Source organism: Diuraphis noxia, unplaced genomic scaffold (assembly GCF_037042655.1).
Source record: "Diuraphis noxia isolate RWA-SAM2 unplaced genomic scaffold, SU_Dnox_SAM2 contig0012, whole genome shotgun sequence".
Lineage (NCBI taxonomy): Eukaryota > Metazoa > Arthropoda > Insecta > Hemiptera > Aphididae > Diuraphis > Diuraphis noxia.
In genome coordinates this window covers 2,003,140-2,022,500 of record NW_028301722.1, presented here as the reverse complement: position 1 = coordinate 2,022,500, position 19,361 = coordinate 2,003,140, and the positions used below count along the sequence as shown (strand labels likewise).

The window sequence follows — 19,361 nt, the reverse complement described above, 5'->3', positions numbered from 1 at the left end:
TGACTTTTCATTTTTTTATACACAAAAATTTAGGTATCCATATAATATTTAATTGTAATAACAAAAAAAATGCATTTTTTTTTAAATAAAATATTATGAAGTGGTGTATATTATATTTTTTTTTCAATACAAATCATAGCGACGTCGACAATAGCCCGTTAAAGGGTTTTAAAATCTTACAAACAGATGGTTATTATGGCGCGTTGTTACGCTATACACGTGTTTTTTCTTAATATTACTATATTTAATCAGCAGCTGTGTTGTGTAGGTCTTGTTGAACGTTACGAACGATGACTTTAATATGTGCGCTTCGCAGGTCCAATATTCTCATGGAATCCGTAATACTATGAAAAAAAAAAAAACAGTATTATATTATTAAAAGTAATACTCTACAATATTTTATAATACTATAACACGAAATCATGTTATAATCATATAGTTGTTTCAATTGTTTATAATAATTACATCTGGCGTTTCGTTGTCACCGTAACCAATCGTAACACGATACATATCATTATATTTGATATTATTCGCCCATTGTACGGCCAACTGTTTTTCAGCATATAATTTTATTTGGTTTATGAAACTGTTCTCGCTATTCGGAAATATATTCATAACATGGAGATTATTGTGAATATTTCGTGTGGCCATACACATTTGTTCTACGGTCAATGAGGTATCGACATAGACGTTAGTACTTAAATGTGTAGCTAACTTATCGATTTGATCTTTAACTGAACACCGTACGACGTTAAATTTATGTGAGATTGATTCACTGATCGCCCATTGTATTTCTTGTATTCTTAACAGATCTTGTCTGTTCAGCATTGCTAATTCATCCCGATGGTTCGATTTGACAACGAGCATACATTCAAGACGATAATTACGTCGTGACAGACTGTAATCCTCGTCTTTGAGAAAAAACCTGTCACGCTGTTTACCATTCTGGTGGGATATAGTCGATAGTATGTACGGAATAATATTGAACATTTTATGCAATAAAGCACTTGTTATACATACATAACGTGATGGTGTTATAATCTGTACCATCACATTGAGATCGTCTGAACCGTCGAGCCCGACATGAATAAATTTTCGACCAGCAAAGTCTATGACGAAGTTTGTGCAGTCAATCAATTCTTTAGGCGGTGGCGTGATCGTTGCATATTGTATATTTTTCGTCATTTTTTTTACACCGTTAAAATCAAACACAATAGTTTCACAATAAGCGGATGTAGTGTTACTGGTATATTTGATAAAAAAACATTTAACGTTTGAAGAGTTATCTCTGCGATGTGTGCGTGTGTTTTTTTTTGATTTACATACGAAACATTACATTACTATGTTAACAGAAATCTTAGCTCTTTACTACACGGTAGTAACTGTTAGACAAACGAGTCGGCTGAACAAACACTGATATTTATCGATTATTATTATTATTATTATTATTATTATTATATTCGAGACGATAATCCACCAGTTGCTCGTAGATACACAAATCGTGTTTCTTGCAACGTTGACGTCTCGATTCGAAGAGACACCACATTTTTTTTTGGGGCAAAAACCAAACTAGGTGAACAACGGCGTACGAAGATTGTTTTTAGAAAGATACACCACTAACGAACTTATAGTTTGATGTCCGGTGAGCTGTGATGTACCGGTATTTACTAGTGTTCTCAGATCGGAATCACAAAATTCAAATTCATCGAGTGTTTCTCGTGTAGGTGTGTCTTCAGACCCCGAAACGGATATACGATCTGTTGTTTGAACTCGACTCGATTGGTTGGAATCCTTACAGTTTTTTGACAACTGTACATCCACTGTTCTCACGTTGTGTTTGTGTTTTGTATACAATTCGTTTACTGATAGTTTATCATGAACAGGCCATTTAGGTTGTAATGTAGACCGATACTCTCTAAAAGTTATTAACCCGCAGTCTTGTATGACTATTGTTAAAAATACGTATATCTCAGCGTCGGTTTTCAATTCGGAATAAATTAAAATGTATAACGTTTGGAGAATAGTGTAACCAGAACATAAAAACGCACATTCGTAACGTGATCTAACCGTTCGTACGATATCTCGTATTATTTGTACATAATCAGCAGTCAACGTTTTCGTAACGATTGAATCGTATTCCGGTTGTCTGGGGAATAGCAAATATAAATCAGAGTTTTTTATTATTTTATCAATACTGGATACCGCGCACTTATTTTGCATACGATAATTATTAAACCACGCGTACACCTCATTCGCGTACGGTAACCGTACTACCATATCGTTGGATAGTCTCAGATTATCTCCGACCACAGCGCGAAGCGTTATTAAACCAATACCCTGTAACTCCAAATCGTCAGTGTACGCGACGAACGATAACAAAGCATCTATCGTAAACGCCTTTGAACATTCGTAAACAACGCCTTCGAAGTTACTGGCGTTGTACGACGATCGTAAATATTCCTGAAGTTCGTGGTTTGTGTATTTATTATAAACAGCTTTCTCTATAAATCGCACTTCACCATTGCGTGGATCCACGACGTGTCCGTCTTTAAATGGGAACGTTATAAATATACGTAAATACGGTGTCGGGACATGGTGTGTAATACGCACGTTTAGATTATTTCTATACTCCAACAATTGTGTTACCGTTTTATGATTATTTTTGTTTTCACCGCTATCGGTGAATTCGGTGCCACTATAATATATACTCGTACACGATTTATCTACGCATAACGGCTCTATAAATACTTTTGAAATGTTGTCGTCTTTAATGTCATAAAACCCCAAAAAACTACCGTTGCGGGTTTGTGTTATAAAACTATCAGTGTACCGATGACGTTTCAAATCACGCACGTTAAATTTTGGTACATATGAAGTATCGTAAGCTACATCGTCGTGTTTAACTACATTATAATAAAAAGCATTGATGGCCACATCGTCGGTAAAATTCGTTTCCTTCAATAATACACACAATCGCAATTGCCATCTGGGATCTCTTGATATATCAGATGTTGGATCGACAACACCGGCTGCGTGTAAAGCATTTTGATAGAAATAATCAACAAACGAAGTGTCATCAAATAATCTGTATGTCGTATGATTACCAAATGCCAGGTATTCGAAGTCGAATAACGACACGTCGTTTACCACTTTCGTAGCAACGTTTAATGGATATCGTTTCACAGGTTCTGGTACATGTGTTTTTTTCAATTTTTTATGCTGTATCCAGTATACATCCGATTCGGATGTATTTATATTTTTCAATATTTCTTCAATTTTCACCACAACGTGTGATTCAATATTTTTTAACGGATTATCCGCGTCCAATAACTTTAATATTTCGTCTTTACACACCAAAGCCCGATTAAAAGTTACCGGGTCTCTGGGTAAATATTTACCGCATATAGCTAAAACACGTTCGTATATATGTTTTATTTCAAATCCAGTCAACCCGGGGTATGATGTTTCTAATTTTCGTACAAATAACGTGTCCCATATTAAAAATTGTCGATTCACTTCGATTTCGGTCACCAACTTTACGTTCCGCCGCCGTAACATTACAATATTTGTAATAATAAATATAATATGATATTGTTTTTCTTAAAGAAAATTATTATTCAGACATTACAAAATACCCTAAACACTATATAACCCAAATCACTATATAGTACCCGTACTCATATCTGTGTGTTTCAGAAAATATAACAGGAAGGGAGAAGACGTATAGAGTTGGGACATATTATACATGGATGAGGTGAGTATACAACATATTCAGACGTGAATTTTCAGAGCCAGCTATACGAGCAGCTTCACTCCAATCGAACTCTTGAAATTATAAATATCACGTGACGACATTTCTTGTGTGCTGAGAATCGTTCATCTCCACCACACGACCAGTGGATACGTAGACGTGAGTATTAGAAAAATAATTTTTTATCGATAATAATTATACGGTTGATTGATTTTACCACACAACAGTAAAAAATTGTCAGAAAATCTGCTAAAAAAAAAAAACGTTTTTTTTGTTTTCTAAGGAATAGATTTCGCTTATCGAAAAAAAAAGGAGAGGATACCGACCATAAACCAATATGCGATTGACACAGACTACAGCGGTTTTGTGAGTTGTAATTTTTGTTTGTTTTTTTTTTTTTTTTTTTTTTTTTTGAATTAAAACAATCAACAATAATAAGGAAATGTAATTTTGTAGATTAACGGTAATTACGGCGGCCAGAGTAGAAGAACAATCAACAAGAGAAACGACGAGTGGTGTCACTATCAACTATGGATATGATAATTATATGATCATCGGAAACGTATTATTTAACGATGAATTCGTTTTACCTGAATCAAAATACTCTAACGTAGATCTAATGCGGATAGAATGTACTTTCAAACGAAACCAAGAAATATATTTGTATAGATTAGCAGACAATTCAATAAATTTTTTCTTACACAAAGTCTGTAAAATATATATAAACAGTATAGGTGATATAAACTATAGACCTATACAATTTCCGACACCGTATAATTTTTTAAAATTAAAATCGATAAACGGATCAGAACAACAGAATAACGACGAATCGATCAGTGCTCAAAACGATGAAACGACATTTAGTACCGAAAATCAAACACTCGATAAAACCAATAATATAAATAACGATACGGCAACAGAAATAGATCCCATGAGTAAAACAACTAACGAAAGAATTAACGCAACTACGATAAAAGAGGAAAGTATACTATACGTACCGAGTTTGGCGAATCGTGTACAAAAAAAAACTGATAAATCTGGATATAACACAAATAGAATCGATAGATTTCACGAAGCGAACAACCGAGGAACGACGAGCACTCGTCCGGATTACGACGAAAATTTTACCGACAACGACGTGATCACTAAATTCGAAACCGATCAACGGGAAGATGTACAGGATATCAGTAAAGTACGATGTTACGATTACGATGATTACTATGATTATATAACATATCTAATGGTATTAACCATATTTGTAACAATCGATATCGTTATTAACTATACATGTGTGTATTGAAAATAAATAAAATTATTTCAAACCCAGACAAACGTGACGATATATTTTGTAATATAATATTACATTTGTTTTTTATTTATTTTTATTTTTATTCTCTTCAAGAAAGTAAGTTTACGAATACAACGACTATGTATTTCTGTGTGTTTTTTTTATTATGTCTACATTCAAAGTTTTTGTCCGTAACCGATTACAAAATACCCTAAACGATAGTGGAGGTTATTTCAGAAAAAAAGCCTATAGATATAGTTAATGTTAATATATTATATTGTTTAAGAAAAAAAAATGTTCAGTATTCAAGACGAACAACAAACGCCTATGCAACAGCATAACTTGTACAATCGGCCGATGTATGACCGTAATACTTTGAGTACGCAAATAGAAAATGACATAATGTGTACTGCTGAATTCGAAGACTATATTATTTTATTTTGTAAAGTAACGAGTGCTGCTAGTTTTTCGGTTTCTGAAATATCACAATTTATGTTTGAATTTCAAAAGTCACCGATACTGTCATCAATAATGTTAAACGAATCGTCAGATATGTCAACTAACACCGCTCTAGCATGCCTACGGTCGTTGATAAATTCACGAGATCGCAATATACCGAGCATATTCATACCGCGCATACTGGCATTGTCAAATTTACAAATAAACCTATCGCCAACCAGACTAACGTCAGTAAATTCTATAGTTGCCAACGTGTCGTGCAAAAATACGATACCCCTACAAAAGTTGTCGGCTTCTTCGTCGCAGACAATGGTCGAAAATCTGAACAGGGATATGAAAAACATGACAAGTTATAGGGTTGAGCAAACGGTGTCGAGGGTTCCGATAAAAATTAAGTTTACTTCAGAATTAATGAATCAATTGGCCAACGCCCAAGTAGATCTATTCAAAACGATTAAAGAAGGCAACCGGAGGCATAATATCGAAATTTCGGATTATATAAAAAACAAATTGAATAAAATATGATTACATTATTTTTTTATTAGGTTTTGCAAACCTACAACTAACGTGGTCAATGATCATAATAACAAATTTTTTGCTACATCGGCCATGGTTTCGACAACAATAGGAACGGTAAACTGTGATAAAATCATATAAGTCGTATAGATATTTATCGGATATGAGAGATAGCCAAAGATTTTTCGCGAATAATCAATAAAACGGTTATGATTTTGATACTTACTTTGATTTTTATTATCTTCATTCAAATAACAACTCTTTACGGTAGCTTGTTTATAACTCATGTCTGTATTGAAAATCTCTTTTTTCGACTTGTACGGATGACTGCGAGAATAATGTTTTTTCTTAGAATATTTCAATTCTCTCGAAGATGGTAAATTTTCGAAAGGTTTATTTTTTAAAGATTCCTTTAGAGTTCCAGATATCTCGCCGTGTGGCAATAAGATAACGCTCAAATCACTAGTCGAACCGTTCACGGAGTAGTCAGTCGATTCCGAATCGGATTCTAACTCTGATCTGTCTATGGGCTCAGGTGATATTGTATTACCAACGTCTGACATTTTAATTTTCTAAAACTATACAATAATATGTCAATACTATTTCTCTTTGCCGAAAGGCGGGTCGTCAAAATAGGTCCCACCACGTGACTCGTTTGCCGATTGTACATTACATTTATTATTATTATTATTATTATTATTATTATTATTATTATTATTATTATTATTATTATTATTATTATTATTATTATTATTATATTTGAGACAATGATCCACCAGTCGTTTAATGAAAAAAAATAATATAACAGGAGGGGAGAAGTATAGAGTTGGGTTTATATATGGAGGAGACTGGTATGCAACATATTCAGACGTGGTTTGTCAGAGATAATACGAGCAGCTTCACTTCAATCGAACTCTTGAAATTATAAGTAAATCTATTAGATTTTGACTTTTAATGAATTTGAGTAATCGCAAAATATTCTGAACACGAAAACCACCTCCCATCCCCCCCCGCACCCGATTGATTGAAATAGCGCCCATAAATATCACGTGACGACATTTCCTGTGTGTTGAGAATCGTTCATCTCCACCACACGACCAGTGATACGTATACGTAAGTATTCGAAATTATTTCAAATCAAATAAAAAAAAATAATTTTTTTATCGATAATAATATTATACGGTTGATTGATTTTACCATACAACAGTCGAAAAAATTGTCGGAAAATCTGCTAAAAAAAACGTTTTTTTTGTTTTCTACAAGACAAAATCATCTTCACGGTATTCCGAGGAAAGAGCATTATTTGGTTCACCGAAAAAAGGAGAGGATACCGACCATAAACCAATATGCGATTGACACAGACTACAGCAGTTTTGTGAGTTTTTACATTTTATATTATTTTTTTAAGGCATTCTCGTGTCTCTCATTGCCCGTGTTCCAAATCTGAGCGTTGATATGTAGAACGGACGGTAAAAAAAAAAATAATAAATACGTGTGCACGGTGATTCTTTTATCAAACAACACTCATTACAAAAGTAGACTTTTTTTTCAAAATATTTTTACAGTTGTTAAAAAAACCAATCGTTTTTATTAAAAAAAAAAAGAATTATATTTTTTACTCTTTCGAATGACAACAGAGTTTTAATTTCATCTTCCAAAGTACTACATTCGATTTTTATGACTCAAAACAATTAGAAAAATACTAAAAAAAAACTTTTAAAAAAAAATGATAATGATAAAAAAATATTTAAAAACCGTTGGGTTTTCAACAACTCGGAACAACCGTGTAAAAAAATATCCCGAATCATCCTGTATATATTGATTTTTATATTATTATAACTTAATTTTATAGATTAATGGTAATTACAGCGGCCAGAGTAGAAGAACAATCAACAGGAGAAACGACGAGTGGTGTCACTATCAACTATAGATATGATAATTATGTGATCACCGGAATCGTATCCTTTAACGATGAATTCATTTTACCTGAAACAAAATACTCTAACGTAGATCTAATGCGTATCAGATGCACTTTCAAACGAAACCAAAAAATATATTTGCATAAATTAGCAGACGATTCGGTAAATCTTTTATTACACGATGTCTGCAAAATATATATAAAGAGTATAGCTGATATAAACTATAGTCTTATACAATTTCCGAGACCCCATAATTTTCTAAAATTAAATTTGATACAGAATAACGACGAATCGATCAGTGCTCAAAACGATGAAACGACATTTAGTACCGAAAATCAAACACTCGATAAAACCAATAATATAAATAACGATACCGCAACAGAAATAGATCCTATGAGTAAAACAACTAACGAAAGGATTAACGAAACTACGATAAAAGAGGAAAGTACACTATACGTACCGAGTTTGGCGAATCATGTACCAAAAAAAACGGATAAATCTGGATATAACACAGATAGAATCGATAGATTTCACGAAGCGAACAACCGAGGAACGACAAGCACTCGTCCGGATTACGACGAAAATTTTACTGACAACGACGTGATCACTAAATTCGAAACCGATCAATGGGAAGATATACCGGATATCACTAAAGTACGATGTAATGAAAATTATGATTACTCTGATTATATAACATATTTAACGGTATTTGTAATATTTGTATTATTTTGTATCACCATTAACTACACATGTGTGAATAGAAATAGATATAGGCATATGGTAATGAATAATGATGTTAAACCGAAATTCTGTTATATTGGAAACAAGTTTATAATATTGTATATTATATAAACCGTTGTAACCAAATGCTATTATTTAATGTAAACAGAAATACTTGTAAAAAATATATAATTAAAAATTTTCAATCGTAAACACTGTTGTTATTGTAGCTTTTGGCCGTTGTAATCGTGATATCGTTTACTTTTGAGTCGTGTATGTATTCTGGGTAGGAATTGTTTTAGAAACTAAGATACTAGTATAGGTCATACCGGTAACCGTCGAGGAAATCGACGGAGACACGGATACGACGATTGTACGTCACGAACTATGATCGGAGTACGGGCAACGTGTGTATTTCTTTTTGACCGTTATTATTATAATTATTTGGTTATTTTAATGTTTTTTTTTACAGGATAAAAATCGGTTCTTTTGATTGGAAGACGGATATTTGTACAAATAGCGTCCTGGGAATTTTGGTAAATTTTGGTACCATTTTGGTAAATTAGGATAAAAACGGTTTAATGGCTAACGGGACGTGCTCCGAACACGTTTAGGACCGGTCGCATGGGCGTGGGAAGCTACGATATTAAAATAATACACGCGTACGCTTTTGCACGACTCGGCCACGGACACACACGTATCTTATCGATATGAGAGGAAACGCAGAGAGTAGGACTATCTGGACTATATAGGAGAGCCCCGATTAGACCCAATTCAGACGTGAGCCACCAGAGTCAGAACAAGCACCTTCACGCCAGACACCAGTCCAGTTTAATTATTCGGACTTAGAATATTTTGCAACCAAATCATTTTGTGCAGTAAAAGTGTTTTATTTACATAGTAATCAAATAAATATCTAATAAATTAATCACAAATTAAGTTGCTATACTTATTACACCCAAATCCATCTACCTCAACACCAGTCGTTTGTCCTCCTGTATACTAACATGTACTAATAAGTATATTATTACGTAGGTTAACACTAGTGACAATGAGTCAAGGACAACTTCCGTATACCATCGAAGAATTTAAAAATCAAACAACGATGTTTTGCGAAAATCGAGCGGTAGTTAGAATCGAAGGGGCTATGTGGGAGTTCGTAACATATGTACCATTAGAAAATTACGATGCTAGGCATGATAAACTATATAATGAAATTATGTCAATGACCGGCCATTGCAAGGATAAGTTGATGGAATATGAAATCTGTTCACGGTTTGATAATATATTGAAAACGATGTTCCAAGAAATCTCTATACAACGAGAGCAAATGTATGAATCTATAGGCAGATATGTGTCCGATAGCAAGGGGGGAGTCGACTACGAAAGGTCATAGGACTAAGCGAGGTTTGGTAAACTTTATAGGATCGGCTATGAAAACGTTATTCGGAGTATGCGATGACGACTGTACGAAGGAAACAACCGAACACGTAGGTCAGATAGAACATAGTAATGAGGATATGATCCATATACTTAAAAATCAAACGACAGTAGTAAAATCAGCCATAATAGGTGTAAGTACGGCTGCCGTCGAAATAAATAAATTATACGGGGAGTTGGAAGAAAAACAAGGGATGTTATATAAAAAGATTAGCGAATTAGCAAACACACATACACACACACTAGAAACTCTGATTCTCACGAATAGGATACATAGTGTTTTCATGGCGTTACTAACACAATACGCATACGAAACCACCACGATCAGTACGATTATAAACGCAGCTAGAACGGGGGTACTTCATCCGTCGCTTATAACGCCACGGGAACTTGCAAAACATCTAACTGAAATTAAGTTAGTTTTACCACTCAATTTTAATTTACCAATGGGTACAAAACCGAGCGAGATATATGAACTAAGCAAAATTACTAAAATGGCAGTTTTTTATAGCGGTAATCAAATAGTTTTTCTAATTAGAATACCTTTGATCACGGAAATAGAATTAACATTATACAGGATTTTACCTATACCACGCCCGATAGAAACACAATTAAACGGAAATTTAGATTATAAGCACAGTGTCATTCTAAAACCAGAATTCCAATACATCGGTATTACTGGAAATCGTAGGCAATACACCACGTTTACGGAAACGCAATTACTTCAATGTAGGGAAACCGAAGTTTTTACAATTTGTCCAGAATTTCAACTTATCCAACATGAGTCGGAAAACCAACCATGTGAAATAACGTTATTTAAAAATCCGGACACTCTACCAAGCTCATGCGAGGCAGGTATTATCATATTATCTAAAAACATATTTCATAAATTAAAATACGCAAATGCATGGATCTATACAACTAGTGGGGAAACCTTAACAATAACATGCCAAGGAAATAGAGAGCCATATATAGTAAAGCTACAACATCAGGGGCTAATCAAACTAAATCAAGACTGTAGGGCATATGCCGAAGATATCATATTGAATCCAACGAGAGACATCAAATCTAAATACTACGTTAACTTTATACCACGAGTAGGGGAAGGGAAGTTGGTAGCAACGCTTCCTAGGCAAATTAAAAACTTGAATCTACCTAATATAAAGACCAGACATGATTCACATAAATTAGATAACGTAAACGATTTAACACATTCTTTAGACGACGTACAAAGTATGATCGATTACGAAATATTTAGGCAATCGGGACATGTGACCGATAATGAAAATAATTATTACTTGATATATATAATAATAGGATTGATGAACTTTGCGACAATACTATTGTTATTTATATGTATATAACGTATAAGTGTAGATTAAACACTTGGGAACCGATTAAACCACGATATAATATAACTCCACACCCTATACCAACAAGTCGAAATACATTTTATGTTGATACACCGATAATTGCGGAAGAAAGACCTAAAAGTCCACTACTTGGGGGATACACCGGACAGATTGTGCTTATCTCCACCAAGAATAAAAGATTAAATTACTGTAAGGGAAATGTAAAAATAATTAACATTAAAAAGTAATAAAATTAAAAAAAATAAAAAATAAAAATAATAATAATTAAGTATAATTCGTAAATAAGATATAAGTATAATATAATAAAGTATAGTATAAAAGAGGGGGTAAAAATAGATTTAAAACTATACATATTAAAAATAATGACCTATTAACTTAATCAACAGAAAAGAAACACACAAGTTGTCATCATGGATTTTGAATTTTCGATGATAAATAGGACTGATATGGTTCTGATATCCGGGGCCATATCCAATAGTTTGGACAGATACAAAATAAGGAAATTGGAAGGAAGACCGTTAATACTACCAACCAACACGGAGGTCAGACCTTTTTTTTTCTTGTTAAATCGCTACATGGAGGCCGAACTGTTTTCACATTGCTGAGCCCCCATGTAACATCGTTTATTTATAAAATCAATATAAATATTTACACAAACGATAAGTCATAACAGTCTGGGATACCCATTCCACAGCAATCTGGTATATATGCGAATATCCCTATCCTGTTATGGCTTTACAAATCAATACATCATAAGTAGGGACAAGCAGGGTTAACCCGCTATATCCCCTAACATCAGTTTTATATACAAATACATTTATCCCCTTTCAATTATCTTCTCGGGCCGACAGTCCGCCACCCTAGACATCGCGTTCTGCCCGTCTTCTCGGACCGGACTGAGCCAGCCATCCTGGACATCTCGTTCTGCGATCCTCTTCACAAGCCGGCCTAAGCCCGCCGCTTTCGAGTCCCGTGCTGTTATTATCCAACTGCTTCTGCGGCCTGTCGAGCCCCCTCCTCCTCTTCCTTGACGGTAAGGATGTTTTCTACCATCTTGTAGAAGAGTCTGAGGGTTTCTTCAGCGTCGTAGAGTAAAATCGCCCTTTGTTGGCTGTCTGCCGGCAGGTCATCAACTAGGGGACCACAGAGTATATTAGGTACATCATATTAGGTAGATCAGACGGAGGTCAGACCTATATTGGACCGAGAGGTTGTGGTAGTAAGAAGAGAAATTAAACGTATTTTTAGATGTAAGGAAGTGTTGAGAGATACTTGTTTAGGACGGTTAGAGTTAAGTTTAAACACAGAATTAAATAATTTAGATAAGGAATATATAGAGGAATATTTAGCACATGGAGATAAAATTAATATAATCGTTCTATGGAACGGACATTCGGATGTAAGAGTATTACATAAATTAAAAATAGACCAGGTTCCGGTTCTTAACATTACTTGTTACGACACGAGGTTCGACCAAAATTTCAGTATAAGGTTAGAAAAACTAGCAAATAAAGAGATAATATTCGAAACCGATATCGGAAAGTTCGATAAAATAGGGAGATTACTGAACCTCCAAGAAACGCATGGTGTAGTTTGTAAAAAGACACATAATATAACACATGCCCATGATCCTCGGACTGATGTACAATTTACAAAATGTATATTTGACCACGTGATAAGAAAAATGAGGTATGATAATTTAATTAAACATTTTAGATAACTATAGGTAGAGAATAGAAAACTATGTTCGATACACCTATATGTTTTCGAGAAATCGATAATATTATAGCGAAATACGAGCAAATCCAATTCAAACATTTAGTCATAAGGTGTTAAAACGAAATCGTCGTTTTAGTAATATGATGATATAATTATTCTGTGTGTGTGTGTGTGTCTGTGGTGGGAATGATTTTTTGGTGGTGAAGAGAGGTGGGGGGGAGGTGAAAATCACGAGTCGAACTGCGTGTTTTCACGTATACTCCGTTTTCTTCGTTTTTTCTCATTGAAAAATAAGACTACCGTCGTCCTGGATTATATATTATAATATTGTATTATATTAATTATAAAATATTGTAATCGCGATTATGTAATTGGGACCTTTTTTTATATTTTTAATTCCAACACTTTTCAGTTAACCGGTAACTTGGTTATTTTACTATCACAAGAATAGTAATGAATAAACGTATACGGCTTTGAAAAATAGGTATGAAAAAAAAACGGTTTAATTGCTAACGGGATGTGCTCCGAACACGTATAGGGAAAGTGAAATACCTCGCACGTCGACGGGATTGCGGTTTTCGAACAGAAAAAACAGGTATGTCATTCAACGACAAGTCGCAGCCACCGAATGTGATCGGATTCGGACGGGCGCGGACGCATTGTCGGGTCATGACTGTGGCACGCGAGACGGGCAGCTCAGACGCCACTCGAAAGTGACGAAAGTGCGATACACCCGTAACGCGGGACCATCCCTGAGGATTTGGTCACTGGAACTTTGCCATCTGCGCACTAGACCCGACGTACGTACCGCGTCGTCACTTCTGCGGAACGTAACCCGCGCCGCGTGTGGGCGCGAGTTTTTACGAATATACCTTCTGTTTTGTGAAACGGATGCAAAGTGTTCGACGACGTGTTGGTTTATTTACGCAGAGTATTTAAGACGGAAAAAAAATCGTTAATTAGAATACAATATCCGCGACATCCGGTGTTATCTGTGATGTGTGCTCTGCAATAGTCAACGAGACACTGAAGCGACGGAGAGCGTCTACCGCGTTATATAGCTGTCAGACGATCGTGATACATTTACCTAAAAAAAGCCACTTTTTTTAGTTTTTATAGCGAAATACGAGCAAATTCAATTCAAACATTTAGTCATACGGTGTTTAAACGAAATCGTCCGTATATCTTCCCCTTGAACAAAAATATTTACCGTCTATATTTTTTTATTATTTCGCTAACCACACACTGTCGCTATTCTGGGTTTAAGTTTACCTAAAAAAGCCACTTTTTTAGTTTTTTCAAAAACCTACCTCCCTCGTGTTTCTTATGGCCATGTTTGGAATACCCATAGGTTTTCGAGAAATCGATAATATAGCGAAATACGAGCAAATTCAATTCAAACATTTAGTCATACGGTGTTTAAACGAAATCGTCCGTATATCTTCCCATTGAACAAAAATATTTACCGTCTATTTTTTTTATTATTTCGCTAACCACACACTGTCGCTATTCTGGGTTTAAGTTTACCTAAAAAAGCCACTTTTTTAGTTTTTTCAAAAACCTACCTCCCTCGTGTTTCTTATGGCCATGTACGACACACCCATAGGTTTTCGAGAAATCGATAATATAGCGAAATACGAGCAAATTCAATTCAAACATTTAGTCATACGGTGTTTAAACGAAATCGTCCGTATATGTGCCCCTTGAACAAAAATATTTACCGTCTATATTTTTTTATTATTTCGCTAACCACACACTGTCGCTATTCTGGGTTGAAGTTTACCTAAAAAAGCCACTTTTTTAGTTTTTTCAAAAACCTACCTCCCTCGTGTTTCTTATGGCCATGTTTGGAATACCCATAGGTTTTCGAGAAATCGATAATATAGCGAAATACGAGCAAATTCAATTCAAACATTTAGTCATACGGTGTTTAAAAGAAATCGTCCGTATATGTGCCCCTTGAACAAAAATATTTACCGTCTATATTTTTTTATTATTTCGCTAACCACACACTGTCGCTATTCTGGGTTTAAGTTTACCTAAAAAAGCCACTTTTTTAGTTTTTTCAAAAACCTACCTCCCTCGTGTTTCTTATGGCCATGTTGGGTACAACCATAGGTTTTCGAGAAATCGATAATATAGCGAAATACGAGCAAATTCAATTCAAACATTTAGTCATACGGTGTTTAAACGAAATCGTCCGTATATGTGCCCCTTGAACAAAAATATTTACCGTCTGTTTTTTTTATTATTTCGCTAACCACACACTGTCGCTATTCTGGGTTTAAGTTTACCTAAAAAAGCCACTTTTTTAGTTTTTTCAAAAACCTACCTCCCTCGTGTTTCTTATGGCCATGTACGACACACCTATAGGTTTTCGAGAAATCGATAATATAGCGAAATACGAGCAAATTCAATTCAAACATTTAGTCATACGGTGTTTAAACGAAATCGTCCGTATATGTGCCCCTTGAACAAAAATATTTACCGTCTATTTTTTTTATTATTTCGCTAACCACACACTGTCGCTATTCTGGGTTTAAGTTTACCTAAAAAAGCCACTTTTTTAGTTTTTTCAAAAACCTACCTCCCTCGTGTTTCTTATGGCCATGTTTGGAATACCCATAGGTTTTCGAGAAATCGATAATATAGCGAAATACGAGCAAATTCAATTCAAACATTTAGTCATACGGTGTTTAAACGAAATCGTCCGTATATGTGCCCCTTGAAAAAAAATATTTACCGTCTGTTTTTTTTTATTATTTCGCTAACCACACACTGTCGCTATTCTGGGTTTAAGTTTACCTAAAAAAGCCACTTTTTTTGTTTTTTCAAAAACCTACCTCCCTCGTGTTTCTTATGGCCATGTTTGGAATACCCATAGGTTTTCGAGAAATCGATAATATAGCGAAATACGAGCAAATTCAATTCAAACATTTAGTCATACGGTGTTTAAACGAAATCGTCCGTATATGTGCCCCTTGAACAAAAATATTTACCGTCTGTTTTTTTTTATTATTTCGCTAACCACACACTGTCGCTATTCTGGGTTTAAGTTTACCTAAAAAAGCCACTTTTTTTGTTTTTTCAAAAACCTACCTCCCTCGTGTTTCTTATGGCCATGTTTGGAATACCCATAGGTTTTCGAGAAATCGATAATATAGCGAAATACGAGCAAATTCAATTCAAACATTTAGTCATACGGTGTTTAAACGAAATCGTCCGTATATCTTCCCCTTGAACAAAAATATTTACCGTCTGTTTTTTTTTATTATTTCGCTAACCACACACTGTCACTATTCTGGGTTTAAGTTTACCTAAAAAAGCCACTTTTTTAGTTTTTTCAAAAACCTACCTCCCTCGTGTTTCTTATGGCCATGTACGACACACCTATAGGTTTTCGAGAAATCGATAATATAGCGAAATACGAGCAAATTCAATTCAAACATTTAGTCATACGGTGTTTAAACGAAATCGTCCGTATATGTGCCCCTTGAACAAAAATATTTACCGTCTATTTTTTTTATTATTTCGCTAACCACACTCTGTCGCTATTCTGGGTTTAAGTTTACCTAAAAAAGCCACTTTTTTAGTTTTTTCAAAAACCTACCTCCCTCGTGTTTCTTATGGCCATGTTTGGAATACCCATAGGTTTTCGAGAAATCGATAATATAGCGAAATACGAGCAAATTCAATTCAAACATTTAGTCATACGGTGTTTAAACGAAATCGTCCGTATATGTGCCCCTTGAAAAAAAATATTTACCGTCTGTTTTTTTTTATTATTTCGCTAACCACACACTGTCGCTATTCTGGGTTTAAGTTTACCTAAAAAAGCCACTTTTTTTGTTTTTTCAAAAACCTACCTCCCTCGTGTTTCTTATGGCCATGTTTGGAATACCCATAGGTTTTCGAGAAATCGATAATATAGCGAAATACGAGCAAATTCAATTCAAACATTTAGTCATACGGTGTTTAAACGAAATCGTCCGTATATGTGCCCCTTGAAAAAAAATATTTACCGTCTGTTTTTTTTTATTATTTCGCTAACCACACACTGTCGCTATTCTGGGTTTAAGTTTACCTAAAAAAGCCACTTTTTTTGTTTTTTCAAAAACCTACCTCCCTCGTGTTTCTTATGGCCATGTTTGGAATACCCATAGGTTTTCGAGAAATCGATAATATAGCGAAATACGAGCAAATTCAATTCAAACATTTAGTCATACGGTGTTTAAACGAAATCGTCCGTATATGTCCCCCTTGAACAAAAATATTTACCGTCTATATTTTTTTATTATTTCGCTAACCACACACTGTCGCTATTCTGGGTTTAAGTTTACCTAAAAAAGCCACTTTTTTAGTTTTTTCAAAAACCTACCTCCCTCGTGTTTCTTATGGCCACGTTTGGAATACCCATAGGTTTTCGAGAAATCGATAATATAGCGAAATACGAGCAAATTCAATTCAAACATTTAGTCATACGGTGTTTAAACGAAATCGTCCGTATATGTGCCCCTTGAACAAAAATATTTACCGTCTATATTTTTTTATTATTTCGCTAACCACACACTGTCGCTATTCTGGGTTTAAGTTTACCTAAAAAAGCCACTTTTTTAGTTTTTTCAAAAACCTACCTCCCTCGTGTTTCTTATGGCCATGTTTGGAATACCCATAGGTTTTCGAGAAATCGATAATATAGCGAAATACGAGCAAATTCAATTCAAACATTTAGTCATACGGTGTTTAAAAGAAATCGTCCGTATATGTGCCCCTTGAACAAAAATATTTACCGTCTATATTTTTTTATTATTTCGCTAACCACACACTGTCGCTATTCTGGGTTTAAGTTTACCTAAAAAAGCCACTTTTTTAGTTTTTTCAAAAACCTACCTCCCTCGTGTTTCTTATGGCCATGTTGGGTACAACCATAGGTTTTCGAGAAATCGATAATATAGCGAAATACGAGCAAATTCAATTCAAACATTTAGTCATACGGTGTTTAAACGAAATCGTCCGTATATGTGCCCCTTGAACAAAAATATTTACCGTCTATTTTTTTTATTATTTCGCTAACCACACACTGTCGCTATTCTGGGTTTAAGTTTACCTAAAAAAGCCACTTTTTTAGTTTTTTCAAAAACCTACCTCCCTCGTGTTTCTTATGGCCATGTTTGGAATACCCATAGGTTTTCGAGAAATCGATAATATAGCGAAATACGAGCTAATTCAATTCAAACATTTAGTCATACGGTGTTTAAACGAAATCGTCCGTATATGTGCCCCTTGAACAAAAATATTTACCGTCTGTTTTTTTTTATTATTTCGCTAACCACACACTGTCGCTATTCTGGGTTTAAGTTTACCTAAAAAAGCCACTTTTTTTGTTTTTTCAAAAACCTACCTCCCTCGTGTTTCTTATGGCCATGTTTGGAATACCCATAGGTTTTCGAGAAATCGATAATATAGCGAAATACGAGCAAATTCAATTCAAACATTTAGTCATACGGTGTTTAAACGAAATCGTCCGTATATGTCCCGCTTGAACAAAAATATTTACCGTCTATATTTTTTTATTATTTCGCTAACCACACACTGTCGCTATTCTGGGTTTAAGTTTACCTAAAAAAGCCACTTTTTTAGTTTTTTCAAAAACCTACCTCCCTCGTGTTTCTTATGGCCATGTACGACACACCTATAGGTTTTCGAGAAATCGATAATATAGCGAAATACGAGCAAATTCAATTCAAACATTTAGTCATACGGTGTTTAAACGAAATCGTCCGTATATGTGCCCCTTGAACAAAAATATTTACCGTCTGTTTTTTTTATTAGTTCGCTAACCACACACTGTCGCTATTCTGGGTTTAAGTTTACCTAAAAAAGCCACTTTTTTAGTTTTTTCAAAAACCTACCTCCCTCGTGTTTCTTATGGCCATGTTTGGAATACCCATAGGTTTTCGAGAAATCGATAATATAGCGAAATACGAGCAAATTCAATTCAAACATTTAGTCATACGGTGTTTAAACGAAATCGTCCGTATATGTGCCCCTTGAACAAAAATATTTACCGTCTATTTTTTTTATTATTTCGCTAACCACACACTGTCGCTATTCTGGGTTTAAGTTTACCTAAAAAAGCCACTTTTTTAGTTTTTTCAAAAACCTACCTCCCTCGT

The 19,361-nt window shown here is 34.6% G+C and overlaps 2 protein-coding genes across 2 annotated transcripts; one reads left to right on the top strand and one right to left on the bottom strand.

Moving 5' to 3' along the window:
- Positions 1-444: 444 nt before the first annotated feature.
- LOC107170649 (uncharacterized) lies at positions 445-1,185 on the bottom strand. Its single transcript, XM_015520814.1, has one exon. The coding sequence runs from the start codon at positions 1,183-1,185 to the stop codon at positions 445-447; it is 741 nt and encodes a 246-aa protein (XP_015376300.1).
- Positions 1,186-11,876: 10,691 nt separating this feature from the next.
- LOC149054097 (uncharacterized) lies at positions 11,877-13,186 on the top strand. The gene is made up of 2 exons (XM_089230671.1): positions 11,877-12,008; positions 12,653-13,186. Exons 1-2 carry the CDS (start codon positions 11,877-11,879, stop codon positions 13,184-13,186), a joined length of 666 nt encoding a protein of 221 aa, XP_089086797.1.
- The last annotated feature ends 6,175 nt before the right edge of the window (positions 13,187-19,361 follow it).

Bases quoted from the DNA above. Each gene is read 5' to 3' on its own strand.
- LOC107170649 (XM_015520814.1), bottom strand. From the start codon at position 1,185: ATGACGAAAAATATACAATATGCAACGATCACGCCACCGCCTAAAGAA.
- LOC149054097 (XM_089230671.1), top strand. From the start codon at position 11,877: ATGGATTTTGAATTTTCGATGATAAATAGGACTGATATGGTTCTGATA. The intron at 12,009-12,652 runs GTCAGACCTTTT...GATCAGACGGAG, and splicing joins TACTACCAACCAACACGGAG to GTCAGACCTATATTGGACCG.